We start from the raw sequence: 22,906 nt of genomic DNA on the forward strand, positions 1-22,906 counted from the left end.
CTACTTAATATGGTATTAATTAGTTCTCTGAATTAATTTGTTTTCTGCCTAATATAATTTTAATATGCAAACTGAAAGCAGATTCATGTATTCTAATACAGCCTAGATGTGTATATTTTTCAATATATAAAAAAATACATGTTCTTTTAGGAGTTAACGACAATCTGCAAAACCTTTGAATAATATCCCAGCTAAGCACTCCTCTTCCAGATTGTCAAACAAATTACTACATTTGTTTGATCATAGCAATAATTTAGCGGCTTCTCTAGAGCATGCTTACTATGCCCCACAACTGGTTGATTCTTTACCCTTCCCAGTTAAACTGAGAAATTTCTATGATGGACTTTCATCTGAACTCTGTTAAAAATCAATTTAACCTGATAAGGATTCTTGCCACAGTTCACAGAAGCCAATTAGAGTACAAGTCTTTCATACCATGAAATAAAACACAACAGGTGAACCAGAGAGCCCTCCTTGAACTACCCCAAATAAAAAAAATAAAAGTTACATTTGATGCATAGCAGAGAAAGATGGCTGGAGGTTGTCTTCCTGATTGTTGGGGTGCTCAGAGTCGCCTGAACTCCAGCAAACAAACTTGATAAATAAAAAAGAAGACAACATCCTGTGTTCCTGACCCCAGGAGAATATTGGGATTATTATTAGATGCTGGGGCAAACTGATCATGTGGATCAACCCTATACGTAACCCATTAACTCATAATGGAATTAACAAATGATGCTTTGAAGCAATAGAAAGAAAAAATGCAATAAAAGGCAAGTAAACAATACATGTGATGCAAACAGGAGTAGAAACAGGCAATAACATCCAGCATTTTCTGGCCAAATTCCACAAAATCCAAACTAAAAAGCTTTAGTTTATCTTTTTCTGTTTTTGAAAGAGGCTAGTGAAGAGCACAGTGTCTGGAATAGCCTCGAGACACATTATTTTGACACTTCTCCTACAAAGCATCATGGCTGCAAAACCCTAGTAAACTATTTACTTTGATTAGAAGCTCTTTCCATCAGCTGTAAAAATTACATCCTTTTTTCCTCCCCTCCCTTCCACATTCTGGAATTTGGATTGATTTTTGCAGATGACGCATGAATATAACTTTTTGAAATTCAAATCACTAATAAAGCTTTGTGAGAATCCTGTCTTTTTTAGAGAACTTCTGCTTCAGTTTAAATATCTTCTGAATCTCTGAATCATCCTCATCCAGTTCTGGAAATAATTGAATCCACTGTGTACTGCTACTGCTCTATATTTCTGCTTCTCTGAAAACAAACATTTGGTGTCATGGCTCAGTCTGCTGAAAGGACAGTTTCAAATCCACAGTGGACATGGTCAATGGGAGAATCCATACCTCTTCTGTACAGTGAGGGGTCTGTGGCCATATGGGAGACCAAAGAACAAAAGAAACTCTTAGGGGGAAAGCTAGAAAAGCTGGACCAGAAGCAGTACTGAGGGTTGCAGGAATCTATACTGGTATTCTGGAGAAGAACCAGTTTCTCCATGTTTGCAAGCAACAGTGTCAAATTCAATGGTAGGAATTTTTTTCCCAGGGAAAGACCCATGTCTGAAAACATTGGAAAGTTACTGCTAGTCAGTATGCAATATGATTGAACAAGTTAGAAAGCAGCTTTCTGAATTCCTTTTGAATATGTGAGACTTAGATGCAGGACTCTGTTTTCTTCTGCTTTTATCTTTGTAAATCAAACACAGAAGCCTGTATGGAATTAGGGAGTCCATAACAACAGAGCCTGGGAACAAAGGCAAATGTCTGAATATTTACAAGAAATATTAGCCATTTTTCCCTAGAGCCTGCCAGTTTGCAACGCAATGGAAAATTCAAAGCTCTTTTCCTCATATGGCTTGTTTTCCTCCTCTACTGGGCAGTGTGTCATCTGGTATAACTGAAAATGACTATTTGCCCCCTAATATAGGTGTGTGTGTGTATGTATCTGTCTGTGATTACAAATGGCAGCAGTTCATCCCAGTTGCCTCATTGATTCTTCTTAGGAGTGCAAGTTACACATTTTACATACAATTCGTTTTAGTTTATTAGCTGCTGCCTAGAACTTTCCTGGATTATGATTTCTTCAATTAATACATAAGAGTGTATTAATATTTTGTTCAGATTTTAGAATATTCTCATTTTAGTAAATGGGTTAGTAACAGGTTTTGGTATTTCCCACTGCTTTCCAGATGTCTGAAGAAGCAATGGGCTCTTCTGGCTTTATAAGACATGACAGGTATTTGGTTAAGATGAGGAAAAAGACAAAGTGGGAAGAATAACAAGCACTTGATAAAAGGGTAAAAAAAAATGTAAGCCATATCCAGAACCACAGGTTTTGAAAAGAAGATTCAAAGTGAAGGCTACATCGTAAGGCAATGTCCATGCAGGTGACCAGCACAAAAAATTTATTCGTGTCTGCTTCAAAGTTCCTATTTATTAGAGCCCAATTGAGTAGGCCCCTGAATCAGTTGATTGCTTCTCCTCACAACGGCCTCCCAAAGTCTGGTCACTTCGAAACATAGAGCTGCTAGGAACATTGGGACGCAGAACCATCTCTGATACCTAGTAAGAAGGACATTGAGACCTGTTAATGCTGATCCAGTCTGAGCATTTGTACCCTCCTTATTTTACTTGAACTATACACCCCATAAATTCCTGGCATTTGGATGTATCTGACCTTCATAGCTCATCCTCCAAAATGCTTAGGACAGTACACGTGCTTTTCTCACAATTCTTTTTTTTCCCCTTTCCCAAGTACCTTTTGAGTTGGTCTGGGATCAGGGACACTTGCCTCCATAGGGCAAAACAAGGATTTTAACCTGGTTCTCTCAGTTCCTACTTTTATTTTTTTTCAACTCTATGTTGCAAGGAATTTTGAAAGACGGACAAATCAAGGAGGTACCAAGTTATGGAGGACTACCCTAACCACTATGGAAAGTTTTCCCTTTTTATTCTGTATTTCATATATTTTGTTTGAAATTTAATAAAGTGGAAAACTGATTTAAGAAGCCAAGGTCACACAAATCTTGTACTAAGGAAAGGGAGGCTTTTTTTTTTTTTACTTTTTTTACTCACTTTTTATTTAAATTCTTATGCAGATTCTTTGCTTCATCTTACGCCAGAATAATTTTACATAATTCTCAACAAATTCAATGATTTAGCAGTTTTGGAAATTCTTTGGGAAGGGGAAGCATTGCTTCAAACAGATTATGATAAACTAAGCTGTCTTCTTGTGTCATCTGAAATTCTTTGGAGGAAGTAGAATAATAATGTGGAATGCTTTATGTATCTATTTTTTCTTATCCTAACTAAATCTCCTCATTTAAAGATATTTATTTCTGTTTTAAAAGAAGTATTATTAAACTGAACCAATCAATAAAAGAAAGATTCCCTCTATGTGATTCCTCTAAAAAATAACATGTTCTGTTAATATATTCAATATAATCCTGCATGTCTAATCAGATGTGAGATTTGCTTACTTAAGTAGCACTTGCTCTCTGATAAATGAGTATAAAACTGTAATTTTCCCCTTGAATCTGTTTCTCTCTGATTTCTAATTCCATAAGAATTCAGCTATTGAATAATTCATCATAAAGATTCGGTAAATATTTCTGAAAGTGTGTCTGATGGGAAGTTTTCTAATAAGTTATATTTTGAAGGCATTTTTGCTTGCCTGAATTTGAAAGTTCCCCTGGCCCCTGCCCATTTCCTCCCTCATGTGACTTTTTTTTATTTTATTAAATGTTTAATTTCAAAGCTTAGGAACTGTTACAGGAAAAGTACCAGTCTTTAGTAATATTTTTGTAAAGTTAAGCAAGGGCAAAGTCAAACACAGACAACAGGGAGAAGCAATAGTAGCAATTTCAGTGGTGGGATTCAAATTTTTTTACTACCGGTTCTGTGGGTATGGCTTGGTGGGCATGGCATGGCATGGCTTGGTGGGGTTGGCAGGGGAAGGATACTGTAAAATCTCCATTCCCACCCCACTCCAGGGGAAGGTTACTGCAAAATCCCCATTTCCTCCTGATCAGCTGGGACTCGGGAGGCAGAGAATAGATGGGGGTGGGGCCAGTCAAAGATGGTATTTCCCAGTTCTCTGAACTACTCAAAATTTCCACTACCGGTTCTCCAGAACTGGTCAGAACCTGCTGAATACCACCTCTGAGTAGCATTCTGTTAAACTGGTCCTTTCTAAGGGGCTCTATCCCCCAGAAGGAATAATACATGAATGGGCCAAGCCTTGCAGCATCCCTGCCCAGAACAGGACCCCATTAAATCACAAACACGGAGGATCCCTACTCTAGATTAAGAAAAATGACATACGGTACTAGGCTTCCAAGCATAAAGTAGCTCATCACCTCTTGGTTTTCTACATTTGACTACTTATGACAGCAGACCTTTTTAGAGCATCCAGATCTGTTTTTCGTCACTATTATAGAAACTGGAATTAAGGATAGAACTGCAGGTGTTCTCCATAAATTAGGTTGCTTTGTGGAACACAATGGAATGCAAACGAGCGACTCTTAGAAGCTGGTGCAAAACTCCAACTCTGATCCCTCAGAAGGGGCTGCCAAACTGAAATTTCTGGCCTGACTAAAGAAGAGATCATTTCACACAGGGGGAACAATTATAAGTATAACAATCGTTTGTAATTTAATTTTAATTAGAGCTAAATGTCTGTTAAATGAAAGAGTGGGCCTAGTAGTTTTCACCCTGTCCACATTTACAGTATTCCTGGCACAATGTTCAAATGTTTTAATTATTTCTAATAGCATTTTCATTGCTATTCTCATTCTTAAGCTTTGAAAGCCATTATGGTAAGAAGCAGACATGCATACAATACATAAATGCCTAATCACAGCTAAATCTAGGAGGAAGAGAGGGGAAATAGCCAAAGTAGGAAATGGTGGGGAATTAATTAATTAATTGGAAAAGAAAATATATATTTTGTCCTTCATGGAGAATAATTCTAGAGAAGAGACTCTTGCATAAGGGAAGACATGAACAGAAGAATTTTTTGTTAAATAAATAAAGGCAGCATATTTGGTCTTCAGTTGCTTGGCTGGACTCCTTTATTGGATATCCTTGAAACTTTTTTATGAGACTGCCAAAAATCCAAGTGGGAGCTTGGATAATGGCTGTTCATCAAGAGGATTATAGTTCCAAGTGTCTAAAATATGCCAAATTGCTTTCTTCTATAATAGCAGAATAAATTATAATAATAGCCCCAAGTGCACATTTCAGTTTAAAGGTTTTTTTCCCCCAAGTCTGAACTGGCTATGTTGTGTCACATGCCGCCTCTTGTTTGCAGAGAGACCCCAGCAAGCCTAATGGTATATTTTGCATAGATTTACCTCTTCAAATTTCTTGGCCTTATATTGATCGGCACCTTTCAGGAAATTGAGGAGAATGATGTCACATAGGACTGTCCCCTGGGTGAGAAGAAAACAGGTGATATGGTTAGCCTAACAGCTATAGTGGAAGGTATAACTCTGATATATGTGCTGATATTATACAATTTTACACATTGTAAAATGTTAAAGAGCTGCAATAAACTATTTTTAAAAGTTGGTTGCAAAATTTGTGGTTAATTTTTATCTATCTGTTTATTTATTAAACTTTGATGCTGCCCATCTCACTGGTACAGTATTTCTTAACATCTAATATATTATATCACATGTTTAACTTTGAGGTATCAGTGGATGCAGATAGAGGTATGACCACAAATGAGCCCAACATTTATATTGCTAAGTGAGATATTTGTTAAAAAGTTGTGTTTTCTCAAGGTTTAAGGAAACTTTCTTGGAGATACATGCTTGGCTTTGAAAATCAGACTCGGTTTAACAGTGGGGTTTTTCTGATCCAAACTTATGGAATAAACAATGGAAGGAGGGGGGAAAAAAAGTGAATGGAACGGAGAGAAAAAGCTGAGTTAGACCAAAACACTTACCACCCCGACAGATGTGAAAGCAGCCACACAGTTGATTAGTGTTGGTATGATATTAAATTTTCCAGCCTGAGGGAAGATAAGGCAGAGTAAGCAAATAGAAACAGGTTCGCTTAAGTGAATGGGGGATGGGAGTGGGGGATAAGGGAGTTGATAAGCAGCTGTGACCGGATATTACCTCTTGTTCTGTCTTTTGTGAAATGGCTTTTCTGTCCATTCATGGAATACAGGTAGTCCTCGGCTTACAACCATTTGTTTAGTGACTTTTCAAAGTTATGACAGCACTGAAAAAAGTGACTTAGGACCAGTTTTCACCCTTAACGACCATTGCAGCATCCCCATGGTCACATGATCAAAATCTGGTTGCTTAGCAATGGGCATGTATTTATGAGAGTTGCACTGTCCCAGGGAGCACCATTTGTAACCTTCCCAGCCAGCTTCCAACAAGCGAAGTCAAGGGAAGGAAGGCAGATTTGCTTAATGGTCGCATGAGGCACTTAATAATGGTGGTGATTCGCTTAACCACTCTGGCAAAAAGGGTTGTAAAATGGGGAGAAACTCACTTCACCACTGCCTTGCTTAACAATGGAAATTTGGGGCTCAATTGCGGTCATAAATTGAGGACTACATATATCGCTTCCTTTTATATCCTCTCATGAATCAGCCACAATCCCTCACATACCGATCTTAAAATTATAGATAGTCCTCGACTTATAACCATTCATTTAGTAATGTTTAGTTACAAAAGGACTGAAAAAAGTGATTTATGACTGATCCTTACAGTTACGGCATCCCCACATTTACATGATGAAAATTTGGGTACTTGGCAACCGGCATCTATTTACATGCCAAGGTCATGGGGCTGCCATTGCAATCTTCCCAGGTAGCTTCTGATAAGCAAAGTCAATGGGCTAAGATGGATTTGCTTAACAACCATGTGATTTGCTTAACAATCATGACAGGAAAGGTCATTAAATCGGGCACCACTCATTTAACAATCACCTTGCTTAGCAATGGAAATTCTGGCCTCATTTGTGATAATAAGCTGAGGACAACCTGTATTCTGGATTGCCATTTTTTACTCTGTGGGCGCTCATTTCCTATTACTTCTCAATAATTTATCCTTTGTAAATAGCAGAATTGTTTTGTGGCGTGAGGGAACAGTTCACTTCCTTCTGAATCTGCAGTTAATCAGATTGGGAGACCGAAAAGCCTATCTTCTTACAAAGATTGTCAGTGAGTCCCACTGCAAGATGATAACTCCCATATGCAGGTGACATGGTCCTGGTGCTTGTAAGGTGCTGTTATATTTCAAAATACAAACAAGCCCAGTGTCTGACTATTTGCAAAAAAAAAAAAAAAAAAAAATCAGTTTTTTTTCCTTTGCTTCAGAAACCCCCAGGTAATTTTTCTTTAGCAAGACTATGATTTAGAGTATTAGCCTCGATGGCTGATTTTTGTCATGAAATTGTTTACCACGATTGCAATGGAGCCCTTTTTGCAAGGATGAAATCATGATGGATTTGGAACATAACTGGAACAGAGTTATGGCAACACAAATGACTGTTTTCAGAAAGTAAGTTTGGATTCACAGTAATTCAGCTGCACTTATTTCTTATGAAATCCGTGGAACTGGAAATTAGAAGTTGTGGCCTATTAATTTCTATAGGACTTTAGGTCTAGATGTAAACTGTAAACCTTTTGTGTAAATCAAATTCTTCAAGTGTTCCGCTGATGAAGAATTAGGCCATCTATGGTAAGGGGAGATTGTAGATGAGATCCCTGGCCCTGCATGCCCACTTAAAGGTGAATTCTGCAGGGGAGAATGTCAGTCTAGAATCTGGATTGCCCAGGCAAAATTCTTAATGATGAAATTTATGGATATTAAATTGATTTATCTCATTGAGATATTTTGCCTTGCTAAGGTGCATCACTTGGTTTGATGAAGCAAAAGGCTCTTGCAGAAGGAGATGCTCATTCTACCTGTTAGAAGTAGGGAGGATGAACTTACTTAATAGGGTCTACAATGGAAATAGCACCTGTGAAAATAAGCTCTGCCATATTCCATGGCTTAAAAGCGAACATAGTGCTTTATGGAAAACCTTTGATGGGAGAATGTCTATGGAGATCTCAGTCATCCAGGTCATGGTTGTCCCAAAGGTGCTGTTTAAAAGGCAACTGGACTTTCTTGAAAGCATTTCACTTCTCATCCATGAGAAGGAGGAGGAGGAGGAAGAGGAAGAGGAGGAGGAGGAGGTCAGAACAGTGGTGGGATTCAAATTTTTTTACTACCGGTTCTGTGGGTGTGGCTTGGTGGACATGGCATGGCTAGGTGGGCATGGCTAGGTGGCCATGGCAGGGGAAGGATACTGTAAAATCTCCATTTCCTCCCAACCAGCTGGGACTCGGGAGGCAGAGAATAGATGGGGGCGGGGCCAGTCAGAGGTGGTATTTACCGGTTCTCTGAACTACTCAAAATTTCTGCTACCAATTCTCCAGAACTGGTCAGAACCTGCTGAATACCACCTCTGGGTCAGAACCAACTAATGTGTCATGGATGATGAAGGAGGCAGGCCCAGTGAGGATGGTTCTACATTTTATATACGTGGTTCTAATGCTTTGCAGTCTAGGGCAGCCAAGGACAAACACCTTTCCAAAAGCCAAAGAACCAGGACTTCTTCCTCCTCCAGATATTTCCTAATTCCCTCTTTTATGTTTGAATTCCTCCCCCACTAGATTTCAGCAGCCCTGTGCTCCAAGATGGGCAGGTTTGCCCTGCCTCACTTACATTTCCATATACTAGAACATCAAAGCGAATGCCATATGCCTTCATCAGGGTGCGGAACTCTGTGCCGTTCTCTTGCTTGTAATATTTAGCATATCTGTGGACAAGGAAAAGGGTGTGTGTGCACGTATATATGTACAAACAGAAATATACAGAAAGATCTGACCTAGGTATCCTGAGAACAAACATGGGCACATTTGCCATGCAACAGAATGGCAGTGAAGAAATTTTACAAGTGACTTTGGTTTGGGAAGGTACACATATCTAGTTTTGGTATAATATTCTGGGAGGAAAGATGGAGTTTTCTGTCATGTTAGCTCTGTGACAATTGGGCTGACTCAGGGGTGGGCTGCTGGGGGTTTGCAGGAGTTCAGGAGAACCTCTAGCTAAGATTCTGTGTAGTTCGGAGAACCCCCCAAACCCATTCCTGGCTGGCCCCGCCCACCCCACTCCTCCCAGGAGTCCCCACATGGCCTGTTTTGGATGCAGGTAAGTGCACGGTGTGCGTGGAGGCTCAGGGAGGGCGAAAAACAGGCCTACCGGAAGTTCGGGAAGGCTGGAAATGGGTCCATTTCCAGCCTCCAGAGGGCCTCCAGAGCCTGGGGAGGCCGTTTTCGTCCTCCTGGAGGTTCAAGTAAAGCCTCCGGAGCCCAGGGAGGGCAAAAGCATGCCCCCCCACTGTGGTGCAGGAGGCCAACTAGGCCACGTCCACCATGGCCATGCCCACCCAGCAACAGGGCAGAGAACCCCTTGCTAAAATTTTTGAAGCCCACCTCTGGGCTGACTGGATACTTGAATATCTTAGTGTGCAGCAAGAAAACCACTAGTATATCAGAAAGAAATTAATGAAAACTTCTCAGGCCCAAATTACACTAAATCAACCCATTAGTCCAAATTACACTAAATCAACCCATTAGTCCATAATGAGGAATAATCTGCTTATCAAAGACCTTTGGACCTTCAGGCTGGAAAAATTTCCTTGATCACCTACAAGGTTTTTTCCCCCCTCAGTGGAAGTGTCTCAAGACTGAATGGGAAAAACAAACAGTCCAGGCCTGAATAACCCACCGTCTCATACATTCTCTGTTTCTGGATAGAAGAGTGAGGGCTTGTATGTTGTGCAGCTTATTTTATGCTTTGCCTGTGATGAAAAATTGCCTCCTTGTAAGAAATGTCTCTGGAGTGTCTACACAGAAGAAAATTTTCTTGGTAGATGGAATCTGAAGGCTAGTATATTTAAAAATCAAAAACTAGTTCCAATGGCAGAGAGAAATCTTAGTTCATCAATACTGGAAAGGCGGATTTCTGTCTATTGCTTCTCTATAGGACTTGCCTGAAATTGTATCCGCTAGAAACTTTGCTCTTTTCGGAGACGCTGTCAAGCCGACTGAAAGAATAACTGGGAATGCAGTGCTCCCAAGAATGATCCAGATCACACACCCATCCAATCTTGATTCCTATTATCCCACCCTGCATAGAAAAGCACAGCTTTAGGAGAAATCTCAGGAGATCCTAGCAATTAAGCCAAAGAAAGAAATCAGAGCTGCTTCTAAAGGTACAATTTATTCATTAATCACTTTCTAATCCACTGACTGTTTGATCAAACAATCCAGGTCACTGGCAAATAGAAAAGGGTACATTTCCTCTGCATACCTCTAAGATGTGGGGTTATACTTCTTATTAATAACTGATTAAGAATGAGGGGTAGTTATTCCACACCAATTAATGCAACATACACTTCTACTGTATATATAAAAAATCATCTATGGCTTCCCGTACAATCCAGTTTTGTCTGCCATCTCTAATTGCAATGCTATTCTCTTGGCCTCATTTTGGTCGATGGCTTTCCTATTTCACTATTTATCTAATTGATAATTACATTTATACTACTAAATTACCATAGATATTAGAGACTAGTATTTTAGAATTTCAGCCATCCTGTATTTTCAGCCTGACAATGACTTTTCAAGAACCCTGAGCAATCTCTATAGATAATAGGGGATTTGAAAACAAATTTCCAGGCAAATAAACAAAACCCAAATATTGGTTGCTGTTCCAGTATGGTCACTGTGCAACTGGCATTCTCACCGTCCTTGCCAGTGATGTAAAGTTTTGCCCTGCAAATTTTACAATGTCCCCAAGGCGCAGGATTGGACAGAAGGGTTGCTTTAAAGGATGGAAGTGGCATTTCTGGATATCTTCTGCTGTGATGTTGGGTAGCAGGTTTCCCCTGTGAAGGAAGCAAAGAAAACTATCCCAAGAGCAAACCATCCATCTCCAAAGAGGTGGATGGGGTCAGAGGGTAGGGTAGAGAATGACAATTCTGAACTTGGCACAACACATTTTGGGTATGGGATTTTCAAAGCTACCTCCTTATCTAGCCTCAATTAGAGATAATGCAAAAGTTAAGAGCCATAGCTATTAAAAAGTACCAGCAGCTGCCTGATATTTGCTAGCAGGATACATAAACTGTTTTCTGGTTCCCTCATAAATAACATGTTGGTGAGAAGTATTGGAAGAGTAGATCACCTCATTTGGGGAGAAGCAGGTCAAGAAAGACTGGTGTAAACAATTAGGATTCTACATCAGAGTGAATTTGTGGCTGCTTTCCGTCTCTCTCTCTCTCTTTTAATTTGATTTATATGCCGCCCTTCTCCGGAGACTCAGGGCGGCTTACAATGCGTTAAGCAATAGCCTTCATACATTTGTATATTTATACAAAGTCAGCTTATTGCCCCCACAAACTGGGTCCTCAATTTACCTACCTTAGAAAGGATGGAAGGCTGAGTCAACCTTGAACCAGGGGAGATTCGAACCTGCAGTAATTGCAGGCAGCTGAATGTTAATAACAGGCTATTAGTCTGCTGCGCCACCAGGCTCTTTACACACAGACATATAAATATATACACACATGCCCATTATCCAACAACTGATTAGGTATGCTGATGTATGCTATATACTGATTTTATGGTCCAGGTGGACTTGTGGAAGTCAGTCTCTATCCATGCTGCTTTTCCAAGGGACCTCCTGAAACTCACAAGATCAGGCAAAACCTTTGCATTAGAAAAGTAATTCTCAGTTCAAGTCCACCTAATATGTATTGAGAAGTAAATTTCAAGGTGCAACATTGGTCTGGGTTGGTGTTACCTTACTCACTTTTCAAAATCGAACAGTGGAAAGCGAATACTATTCTTAATGAAGAGAGTGAAGTTTTCAGCTTCTAGCATTACAGGTCTGCAGAGAGAAAAATACTGACTGAAATCAGATTGAAATCAGGAGTGAATTAAAGAAAGGAAGAAAAACAATTAAAGAATCATTTGATATTTTCTGGAAATCTGTATCAAACTGTTTAAACCATAAACAGGAAAACCTTAATTTCTCTTTTTGATAAAATATGTGGATTGAAAGCAAAGAGTTAAAACTCCTTTTGGGGAGGGAATTTCCATCCTCCTTTTACCAAGGCTCAGATCTTTGAACTTCCCCACTTTCTGAACGTCTATTGTCCTGTCTTCTTCTAATTTAGCATCAATCATTTGTGAGGAGCATAACAGAGAGGTCATTGTAGAGGTCCATGGTCCTTACTGACAAGTAAGAGGGACAGTAGACAGCCATACAAATTCAACAACAGAATAGGAGGGAGGACCTTTGGCAATATTGAACTTGATTCCTGCTCCAAATTTCAAACCTTTAGTTTTCTTCAGAAGAGAACCTGGTACATTGAATGAGGATCTATAGTCTGTGTTATGGCCTACATAAAACTCAACACTGATACTTGACCCTTCTAAATTAAAAAAAAAATATCTTTAAGCAAAATCATCATTTTTGCCCAAAAAGTATTGACAAATGATAACACTATTAATACAACTAGCTATTGCATTCCACTATTTGTCCAGGTCACATACCAAGAAAATTCCCTTAGTGGTAGCGAAGCTAATGTCCAATCCATAGTTTTTCATGTGCATAGGCCATTATCACCCAAGTCCCATTAAAAAAAATAAAAGCTAATAAAAACATATAAGTCAACCCTCGCAGAAGGAACTCTAGGTTTCCAGTCAACTAGTTTTACATTCTGGGACTATGTTCCCAACTACAGCATGGCATTCCCTTCCTGTGAAATAACATAGATAACATAAATAACATGCTATAGGTAAGTGCTTACACATCCACATTGTCCATTTCTGCTGGGCACCAGCCCTGGATCTGACAGGTCCGAAAAGTAGCATTGAAATTGACACATTGGCCTGTTAATATTCCTGCAGAAGAAATAAAAAACCCCATCATTTCAATCACTAGAAGCCCAATTCACCCCAACTCTTGGGGTTCATTTTGACAGGTTATCTGGGGGCAATTCTGCTTCTGTCTGCCTCATCAGTAGAAGTGAAAAGACTTATAATTTTTACGCCCTTTTTTTCTAGAAAATGCACCCCAGCAAAAGGGCAATAATATACCAATAGCATTAGCACTTAAGGCTTACATATCACTTCATAGTGCTTTACGGAACTCTCTGAGCAGTTTACAGAGTGAGTATATTGCCCCCAACAATCTTGGTCTCATTTTACTGACCTCGGAAGGATGGAAGGCTGAGTCAACCTTGAACCAGTTGGGATCAAACCGCTGGCAGTCAGCAGAATTAGCCTGCAATACGCATTCTAACCACTGCTCCACCATGGCTCTCATATATCCATATACTCATCAATAGTGGTACCTAGAAGCCATATTTTTTCTGCACAATTTAATGTATATTTCTATCAGATTTATCTTTCAAGAGATACAAAGTCTCACCAATATAATGATAGCATCACCCAAGTTTTGGAAAATAAATTGTACCAGAGAGGGAGAAAATGGAGGGGACAATCTGAAGCAGAAATAGAATTGGATTGGAAGGGAATTCTGTACAGTAGCCTTTTGTGGCTCAGGTTCCTTCTGGATCCATAGAGAGAATATAGTCTGCAGCCCTTAGAGATCAGAGAGTAAAGAATGGGCCACACACCTCTGAAAGTCCCTGGATACCCCTAATGGTCATCATTTTCTTTTGCTGGCTGAAAATTGACATGATCTCATACCAATGCAACCATCTTATAGCTCTGTTGGCTTTAGTCTCTTAATATAATATACCAATACAACCTACTCATCAATATTATATAAAGCAGAGAAAAGTTGTAAGAAATAGGAAGCCAAGTAAATTAAAGACCCGTAATAATAATAAAAAGAAAAAGCAATATAGTTAATTTGATTTACATTCACATATAATCATTCACTGTATTTCTCTATAGTTTTGTATCCTTGCAAACTAATCATGGACATTTATTCCATGTCCGTGTGTTATTTTTTGTTCTTTCAACTTTTTACCTCTCTCTCACTTTTGAGAATTTCATTAGTTCCAGCCAGCTACAATTTTCACAATTTTCTTCTCCCTCTCTACCCATTCACTGTTATATCTTTTGTGATTCAATACTCATTTATTCTCTCGATAGGATTAGACTACCACAAAGTACTTCTTTTTTCATACTGGCTACTAAGTTTTATACTTGATCCATATATATTCGGTACCCATTCATTCTTGACTCTATTTCTTCCTGATTTACCATAGGATGACCATATGTAAGTACTACATTCCTACTAGATTCAACTTACTTTTATATTTCTGCTTCATGCTTCCATACAACAATCTTATACATAGCTATTTTTTTCATTCTTTCAACAAATATTTGTTTCGTGCTAACAGACTACATGCCATCATTTGAATTTCTTAAATTTTCTTCATTCATTCCAACCTCTTTAGTAAACATTCTGCTGAGGAACACAAATTTATCTATTTGCTCAAGTCTTTTTGCCTTTTATATATGAATAACCATTCAGTTTTTCCTGTAGTCTAATAGCTGCCTCTGTATTTTTTGACCGTGAAGGATGCAATATCCAGTTCGGTCATTGTGTGTACAGATTTTTAGCCGCTCTGTTAAGACAGACCATTGCCCGTGGTATACCATCATGGGGGTTTATTAAAGTAAATTTATTTAAATTTAGTTTAAAACCAAATTGGTATATTAGTGATTGCATAACCTCTGTAGATAAATAATTTTTTAAAAAAATAATTTTTCCCTGTCAAACATAACCTCCTTGATGTTCAACACAGTACATTAATTTTCAGATGCATGCTTCTCATTGCATTATACAGGCCACCAAACATTCACTGCAAATCATTTGGGTCCTCAGACAATAATTGTTCTGACCCAGCCTTAGCAGAAGCAAGAAACAGACTCCTTGTCACAAAACCCCCCTCTTTATTTACCTCTTGTGAATTAATTGAATTCACCCACCGAAAAGTCCAGGCAAGAGTCCTTCAAGGAGTTAACTGCAGTAACAGACCTTATCAGTTCCTTACAATAATTGCAAGGCCACGAGCTCCAAGCTGAAAGGCTGCAAATTAAGTTCTGGCAAGCAGTCTTTGTGACATGAAACACCATGAGCAAAATCTTCAGATTTTTCTTCCTACGACAACCACTCCCCTTTCCTTCTATTTATTCCCCCGCCAGGGAGAGGCCATTCAGTGTCCACGTGTGCTTTGCTTCCGGAGTCAACTCCTTGTCCTCCATTGTTCACCTCTCCTAACTGCTCTGCGCATATGTGCATCTGGAACAGTCCCCAGCTGTTCTTCCTTTTCACTCATATCAGCCTCCAAAGGCAGCTGCCTCTCCGGTGGCTGGGAAATGTTGCACGGCCCTGGCTCTATCTCTGTGTCTGATGCAGAGCATCCATCAGAGCCTTCCCCAGACTCGAGAACTGCCCATGTTCCTCCCCAACCTCCTCATCGTCCGAGTCTGCCGCCAGCTCTGCTGGCAGCTGGTGGGCCACAACAATAACATGGTACTGTCTGCATACAAAAGTACAATGCATGCATATTGTTACCAACAACTTGCTTCTATCATCACCAGAAGGATTCCTTGCACGTTTACTCATAAATACATCATTGTCATGTCCTCGGCTTTGTGGTGTACCATTTGTTAAGCATTTATTGTCATGCATACTTTCTTCCATAATATACTGTGCTTATCACACTTAACAGCCAACCTCCATCTGTATATTTATGCAAAACAATTCCATAATTCAAGCCTATTGTGCTTTCCCTAAATGAATAAACACACAATAAACTTTCTCACATTTTTAGATTTCTTACTAATTTGCTGAAGTGCAAAAGTCTGGTCTGCATACCCTTTGCCTAGCATAAAGCTGCACTGCTCTTCCCAGCTTTTACTGTCACCTCTTGTCCTCTTTCAGTCAGAATTCTGCCAAGCTTTTTCCCAGGCACACTTAAACCAATCCTCCTGCAATTTTTGCATGCGCTTTTGCTACCATCCAGTTTCTATCAGGAGACAGAGTCATTCTAGAGATAGTCAGGCATGCGGTCTTCACCCGCATGTTAAACAAGTCTCTTAGTCCCCATAAGCCCCTCCATAATCATGCTGGCAATTAACAGATAGGCAGATTGTCTATGATGAGCATTCCTCCCCCCGACCCTTTTGAGATATCTGGCTTACCACCTCCGGTGATGGAGACAGGCTTCTTGCACTCACTATCTGAGGTACACTGGTAACGAAGATTATTCTAAAAGGGGAAGACAAAGGGAAGGGAAGAAAGCACAAGAAGCAGAAATTACTGGCCTGCTTCCAAGTTCCCCAGCACCACAATTAATGTATATATTATGAGGAGGGAAGGGAGAAGCATGCTGTTTTGAAAGTCAAAAGTCCACCACTTAATTTTAGCTCAGTGGGAAACATACCCAGCACATGCAAATTGTTCCCAGGTGAGACTTTCACTTCTTCAGGTATGGCTGTTAGAGACCTCCATCTGGAATGCCAAAAAGCTGCTGCCTTATTATTAAAAATAAAGCAGCTTGCTATAATCCAGCTTCACTCAAGTTCATGGCCCTCTGCAGCTTTCTATAAACAATTCGTTGCCAGCATGAAGCAAAACACTAAAGTTTTGAGTCTCCTACCTGTTATTAGGAAACAGCTCAAAGTCTGTGCAAAGGAGAAGACTTTGCTACAACCATCCCTATCCCCCAATCTCTAGTTTAATCTCACTTCCTACCCTCTCGGTTTAGTAACATACCTCAGGGCAGAAGCCTTGCACCTGGTTCTCCGTCACAATGAGTTTGGTAATGATGACAAAGACTGATGTCCCCTGCCAGGTGGATGGATCCAAAAGATGTAGGCAGAAGTGGGGGGAAAATATGATGTCAAATATCTTGAATGTAAGAACATAGAGAAGGCACGTCAACTCCTGGTTAATTCTTTCTGCCTGATCATCTGGAGATGATCATAATAGGCCACCAACCTCATAACTAAGATTTAGGATTAGTATTTTGGGGGGGGGGGAAGCAAAATGTACTAACAATAAAAAGTTCAAAAGTGAACAGGATTATCAATAGAGATATGAGCTCTCCTTTACTGGATGTTCTCTAGCAAAGACTACAGCTTGAGAATTATTTCTCTTGAGTTACTGAAGTTTGGATTCTTTCACTGAAGAGAAGCTTGGACTCAATGTAGCCTACATGGGATTCTGTGATTCTATCTCCACCAATGTCCATATTATCCCCCCAATATTTTTCAACACTGAAGCGTAAGCAGGACCATTTCTAAGATATAGTATGTTCCTAACCTTGCTTGAATCATTTCCATATTGCAACAGGCAGTTTTGCATTTCTTTATTGCATGCCCGCAAAATGTTTCACAACCTACAAGTGTGCGCAAAGAAAAACTTCAGATTTCCTAATACGTATTTCATATGCTCCAGAAGCTGAGACCTATTATAGTTCCTGACAATGAACTAGCCAAAGGAAGAAGAGGAGTTGGAAGAACAGCTGCCATCAGGATGTCTAGGAGTCATAATGCTGGATTATGGCTATCAATGGATTGTAATCTTTAGAGGAATCCATTTTTTAATTCCATTATTTAGGAAACTTTTGGCTGTCTTTGTGGTTGATTACTACGGTAGCTAATCTTATGCCTATTCTACTGAATTAAATGGGATTTATTCCCAGGTTATTAGGAAGTTGTGATTGGTCTACAGTGAGAATTACCTTTCAGGAAAGAAGGCATCCAGAATTGTTCACTGGGTCCTTTATGAACAAAAATTAGCAATTATTTTATTTTCAATCTCTTAAATTATTCAGTTGGTTCTGCAGTTTACCCTCAACTGCTACTTCATTTGCCATTTTCTTCTTATTCTATTCTCTAAATGCATAAATATTGTCCAGGGAACAGTGTCTTTCCTAATAAGAGATCTGACATTGGTTTCACATACAATAGCTGAATTAACACAAATTTCTGTGACTTCAGGAAAGAAGTACAATACCAGCTCTTTCCCCCAAATCTGCAACAAATGTATTGAAAGAAGAACAAGGAAGGGTTTGTGTGCCACTTAGATACTAGATAGTGTTCCTGGATTGGTCAACTTGTGGAAGGATTGACTAGCTCAAAGAGGATATCAGGCCCAGCTCCCAGCAGTTGGGGATGCAGTGCAGAGGGAAAGGGTAGGGTGAAAAAAAGCCAGATGGTGACTACAATCACACAATTGAGACCCCATTCATTTTTATGCACAAGAAATGTAAAAGACACCTTGACTCTTTGGAAATACCCCTCTCCCTTGCAAACACCCCTGGGAAAAGGATGAAGCCAGTGGTTATGTGGAACCAGCCTCAGAATTCATTACTATAGATATGATTCAGGATTGGACTGGAAAAATAATGAGTTGAGAGTTTGTTCTTGTTTTCAGTTAGCAGTCGTTCTAATTATGCCATGATTTTTGAATATATCTTTCCCTCTCTGTAGTTAAGCAAGACTGTCAGTGTTCTTTCTGAGTATGTTCCCCTTTTGCAGTTTTCAACAATCAAAATGAATAAATGAAGATATGTTCTCTAACTTTTAGAAAAACAAGTGGGATTTGCAACCCCGTGCAGCATGAAAAATTTGTTAGGCATTCTCTATTCTTGTTCTCTCCCCAACCCACTCACCCACCCCTTTTCTTTTGAACAGGGACTAGTTTTGTGCATTGTACAAAATTGTTTGTTTACCTATGGCTAATTCAATAAACTGTAATTAGGTTGCAACAGCATGCTAAGCCATAAAACATGGTTTAGAAGTCCCAATAGCTAAACCGAGCCTCGAGAGATCCCATTATGAGTCAGTTCAATATAAGAACTTTGTTAGTAAATTGGCATTCCACATTCCTTATTGGAGTATTTATTCCCTAGTAATTCCCTAACTTCCTATGTAAATGCAGAAGGACCATTTCTGGCTTTACAGTATAAACATACCATTCACATCATGAATACCGAAAATGGTAAAATAAAATGCCTTTTCAATTTGCTTGGTATTATATTGCATTTTTCCTTATTTTGATGGTTGATAGGTGCAGCCTAAGGAGCATGTGTTTTTGGTTCTTTGTTGTGATGGTTGTACAGGTAGTCCTCGACTTACGACCACAATGGAGCCCAAAATTTTGGTTGCTAAGCAGAGCATTTGTTAAGTGAATTTTGCCCCATTTTACAACATTTCTTGCCACAGTTGTTAAGTTAGTTGCTGCAGTTGTTAAGTTAGTAACACGGTTGCTAAGTGAATTGGGTTTCCCCATTAACTCTGCTTGTCAGAATTTTGCAAAAGGTGATGACATGACCCTGGGACACTGCAACCGTCATAAATATGAACCAGCCGTCAAGCAGCTCAATTTCGATCACTGACCATGGGGATGCAGCAACGGTTGTATGTGTGAAAAATGGCCATAAGTCACTTTTTTTCAGTGCCGTTGTAACTTCGAACTGTCACTAAATGGACTGTGGTAAGTCGAGGACTAGCTGTGTAAGCAAAACATTGTGCTAGTTGTCAAGCAGCAGTCCTAGATTCCCTCCCTTGAAATTCTCACATAATGCTCCTACTGTAAATATGGGTACCTGTAGAGGGAGAGAAACAAATGAAAAGCCACACATTTGCAACCTTATCATCTTGCTAATGCCATGAATGAAATACACGGATTAGATGTCATGATATTAATAAGTATGCGGTCATTATCATTTTGATGTCATCATGCTAACCTGCTACCCCTGCAATAGCTCTGTTCTAGAATATGGCAGAGATTTTTAAGGGCATTAAAGTGATAGAAAGAGCAGCGGATACCATCACTGAGTTGGGCTTCCTCTTTTGGCTGCTGTATACTCTGCAGAAATCACTCGAGCTATTAATGGGGCACAGGCACGGCTTGTGATGCATTGCACACCAGACTGAAGCCAGTGTGGTTAGCTGATTGCCCTTGGCCCAAATGAGGGTCCCATTCATTTTTACACCATCTGCTGTTAAGCTCACCTCTCCTTTATTCTGCCTTTCTCATGGCTTATTTGACAATGTATGAAACCAGCTGGCTACTGTTATTAGCAGTTGGTTATGGAATCTCCTATCCCAGAAAAATTTAGCCCCCAACACATCTTCCCACATGGAGCAAAGAAAAAGTAGGAGTTACCCAACTGAGTGAAGCAGAAGAACCAGATCCTGGATCATCAGTAGTCATCTAATGGACTATGCCTCGATGGTGGAGTTATTTGGGAATATGATGTGTTTTACTACGTGCTTTTAGACTTATTTGAAGCAACTGGTTTGAAGGATGTCAATCTGCCTAATCCATCACTGAACAAAACATCTTATGATGCTTAGACACTACACCAAGCTATAATGTAGTTTAATTTGGGTTTAACTCAATGTATGAACTCAGACATGGGAAATCGTGGTTTCCAAGTTTTAATTCTTTGCTAAATATTGTTTTTTATTGTCTCAATGTGTTGTGAATTGGGCGGATACGCATGCAGGGTAATATCTATCATTCTATCTCACTGAAATTGCTCTGCTTTTTGCCCTATTTTTCAAGGGCAGATTACATTCCTGCATCAAGGAGGCACTTATATTATTGTTTTTAATAGCCATGGAAATAATGAAGTAATGTAATAAAATTAACAGACGGGGCAGGGAAGAATTTTCACTTGGTTTTCTCCCATTTTGGCAGCATGTGTGCGTTTGTGTGGGAGGTGGGATTTTACTTTTATAGATGTGTTAAGCTGATCAGAGGCTTTGCATGCTGATTTCCCTTTGTTTCCCACAGGAAAATCATTCTGCAGCTGATATTTGGTGGCATGATCCTGGGGGAGTTCTATGAACCCCCAAATGGGGCTAAGGCTGCCTGTGGCCTATACTAAAATTTCATGGCTTAGCTGAGGAGATAACCAAGGCTGCTGTTTGAAGGGGCTGGTGCACATTCTCCAAGCATAGCCTTGCTCATTTTTTTTTACAGCAAACATAATCTTGTGAGTCTCTTTGCTATCCCTACCCTCTTGGACACCATTACCTGTGGAGGTGTGACGTAATCTGCTGTATCCATAATGCGGTTGCTGTAGTTGCCAAACCCCTTCACTTTTGTCACGACAGAGGATTCAATGGAGGTGTCCCTTATCTGGTAGGCCTTCTCATGCAGGAACACCCACCTGTGAAAAAGAGATCTTTCAATACAGTAACTCTTCTACGGGTAATGGAAGGTGCAACTTCTACCCTGTTCCCAATGTTGTTGAATTACAGGGCATCCAAATCCATACACTCACCCTTGCCTGAAACTAATTTGTTGGGCACTTTAGTTCAGCTGCATTTGGAAGTCCACAGGTCTCCACCTGCTGCATTATAGAACAATGCTACATGGCAAAAACCCTCCTCTAATTATTATGAGCAGCCTTCATGAAATGGCTCCTTAGACAAACTAGATCTGTAGCTCCTCACCCTTCACCTTGGCTTTGATTGACCACTGTAGCCGTTCTCAATTAATAGTGTCTTGATGGCATCCTCTGCTCACTAACTTCCATCATGGCTTACTTGGGCCTATTTTATTTGTGGCCAACCCGTTTATCTAATGTAGGGGTGTCAAAATTGCAGCTTGCGGGCCGGATGTGTCACGTGCCAGTTATGCCCACACCCAGTTTAGCGAAAGGGGGAAAAAGTTGTGATACGTCATAATAACGTGACACCGAGAGTTTGACACCTCTGATCTAATGCAGTGTTTCTCAACCTTGGCAACTTTAAGAACTTTAAGTTGAACTTAAACTTCAACTTCCAAAGGAACACTGATCTAGAAATATCATTTTGATGAAGCATACCCTAGGTTTCATTAAGGTATTGTGTCTCCCAACCCTTCATACAGCATTAATAATGATGAAATGCCTTTTGTTTTCAATTTTTACCTGTTAAAATGTTTTAGACATCTGTGACCTGACTGCTGTAAGCCCACTCTTGTCTAACTTCAGGAAATTAACATCCAAGAGTGAACTAGATTCATCCTGGTTCAGCCACCAAGCAAACCTATACAAAATCTTGTTTTGTTGTAATATAAGTAAATTGATTCTACAGACCATTAGACTGATAGACTATCACCTAGAATTGGCCATTAAAGGATGTTAAAACCACACTTTTGTTAACTTAATCAGGCCATTTGGCACATTCATCTTACTTCTTGATGTGCACTGCCCTCTAGTGTACGGAAATAACTTAGTTTATTACCACAATTCATTGGGCTCAATTAAAAAACTCAGCATTGATTTCCACAAGAACAAGCACATGCAGATTGTCGGCATTGATAAAATTATCTCTTGAACTCAGGTACTGAAGAGTAAGCTCCCCTGGTTTTAATTAAGCTTACTTCCGACTAAGAACAGGCACTTTAGGAATGGAAAGTGTAACATGATTAACCAAATTGCCTATTATAGAAGCAGCCCTCTGATAATTAGTCTGATTTCTCACAGGCAACAGGGTGTATTGTGCTGATAATGTATAAGCATTTAAGATGTGTTTTTTTACTGGAATGTGAGATGCCTAATTCTGATTCCGTCACTTCCCTGGCAAAGTATTTCGATTGCCAATTATTTCTTCTATGAAATATTTATACCAAACTCCTAATTCAAATGCTTCATTCTCACTGCTGGATTTCACTCTGCCTGTCTAGATTTTTTTTTAAAAAAAAGAAACTATGAGACATCTTGCAGAACTTGTGAGCAAATGTAGTTGATGCTATCCAGTTTGCATTGGAAGAATTTTTGAGCATCATAAGAGGGCACAAAATCCCCACAAAGTATCAG

General features: G+C 39.6%; 1 protein-coding gene across 1 annotated transcript in view; it reads right to left on the minus strand.

The window, feature by feature from the left end:
- Positions 1-2,406: 2,406 nt before the first annotated feature.
- Positions 2,407-22,906, minus strand: part of P2RX3 (purinergic receptor P2X 3) — a 34,528-nt gene continuing 14,028 nt past the window's right edge. Inside the window, exons 2-12 of the mRNA XM_034420346.3 lie at positions 21,136-21,271; positions 16,858-16,929; positions 16,284-16,350; positions 12,908-13,001; positions 11,905-11,982; positions 10,837-10,978; positions 10,082-10,218; positions 8,752-8,845; positions 5,967-6,032; positions 5,371-5,448; positions 2,407-2,578 (exon numbers count right to left, since the gene is read on the minus strand). Coding sequence (XP_034276237.2) covers positions 2,453-2,578; positions 5,371-5,448; positions 5,967-6,032; positions 8,752-8,845; positions 10,082-10,218; positions 10,837-10,978; positions 11,905-11,982; positions 12,908-13,001; positions 16,284-16,350; positions 16,858-16,929; positions 21,136-21,271 — 1,090 coding nt within the window. The 3' untranslated portion in view covers positions 2,407-2,452. The remainder of the gene's footprint in view (positions 2,579-5,370; positions 5,449-5,966; positions 6,033-8,751; positions 8,846-10,081; positions 10,219-10,836; positions 10,979-11,904; positions 11,983-12,907; positions 13,002-16,283; positions 16,351-16,857; positions 16,930-21,135; positions 21,272-22,906) is intronic.

The sequence above is a fragment of the Pantherophis guttatus genome, chromosome 1 (genome assembly GCF_059756535.1).
Source record: "Pantherophis guttatus breed Tessera chromosome 1, ASM5975653v1, whole genome shotgun sequence".
NCBI lineage: Eukaryota > Metazoa > Chordata > Lepidosauria > Squamata > Colubridae > Pantherophis > Pantherophis guttatus.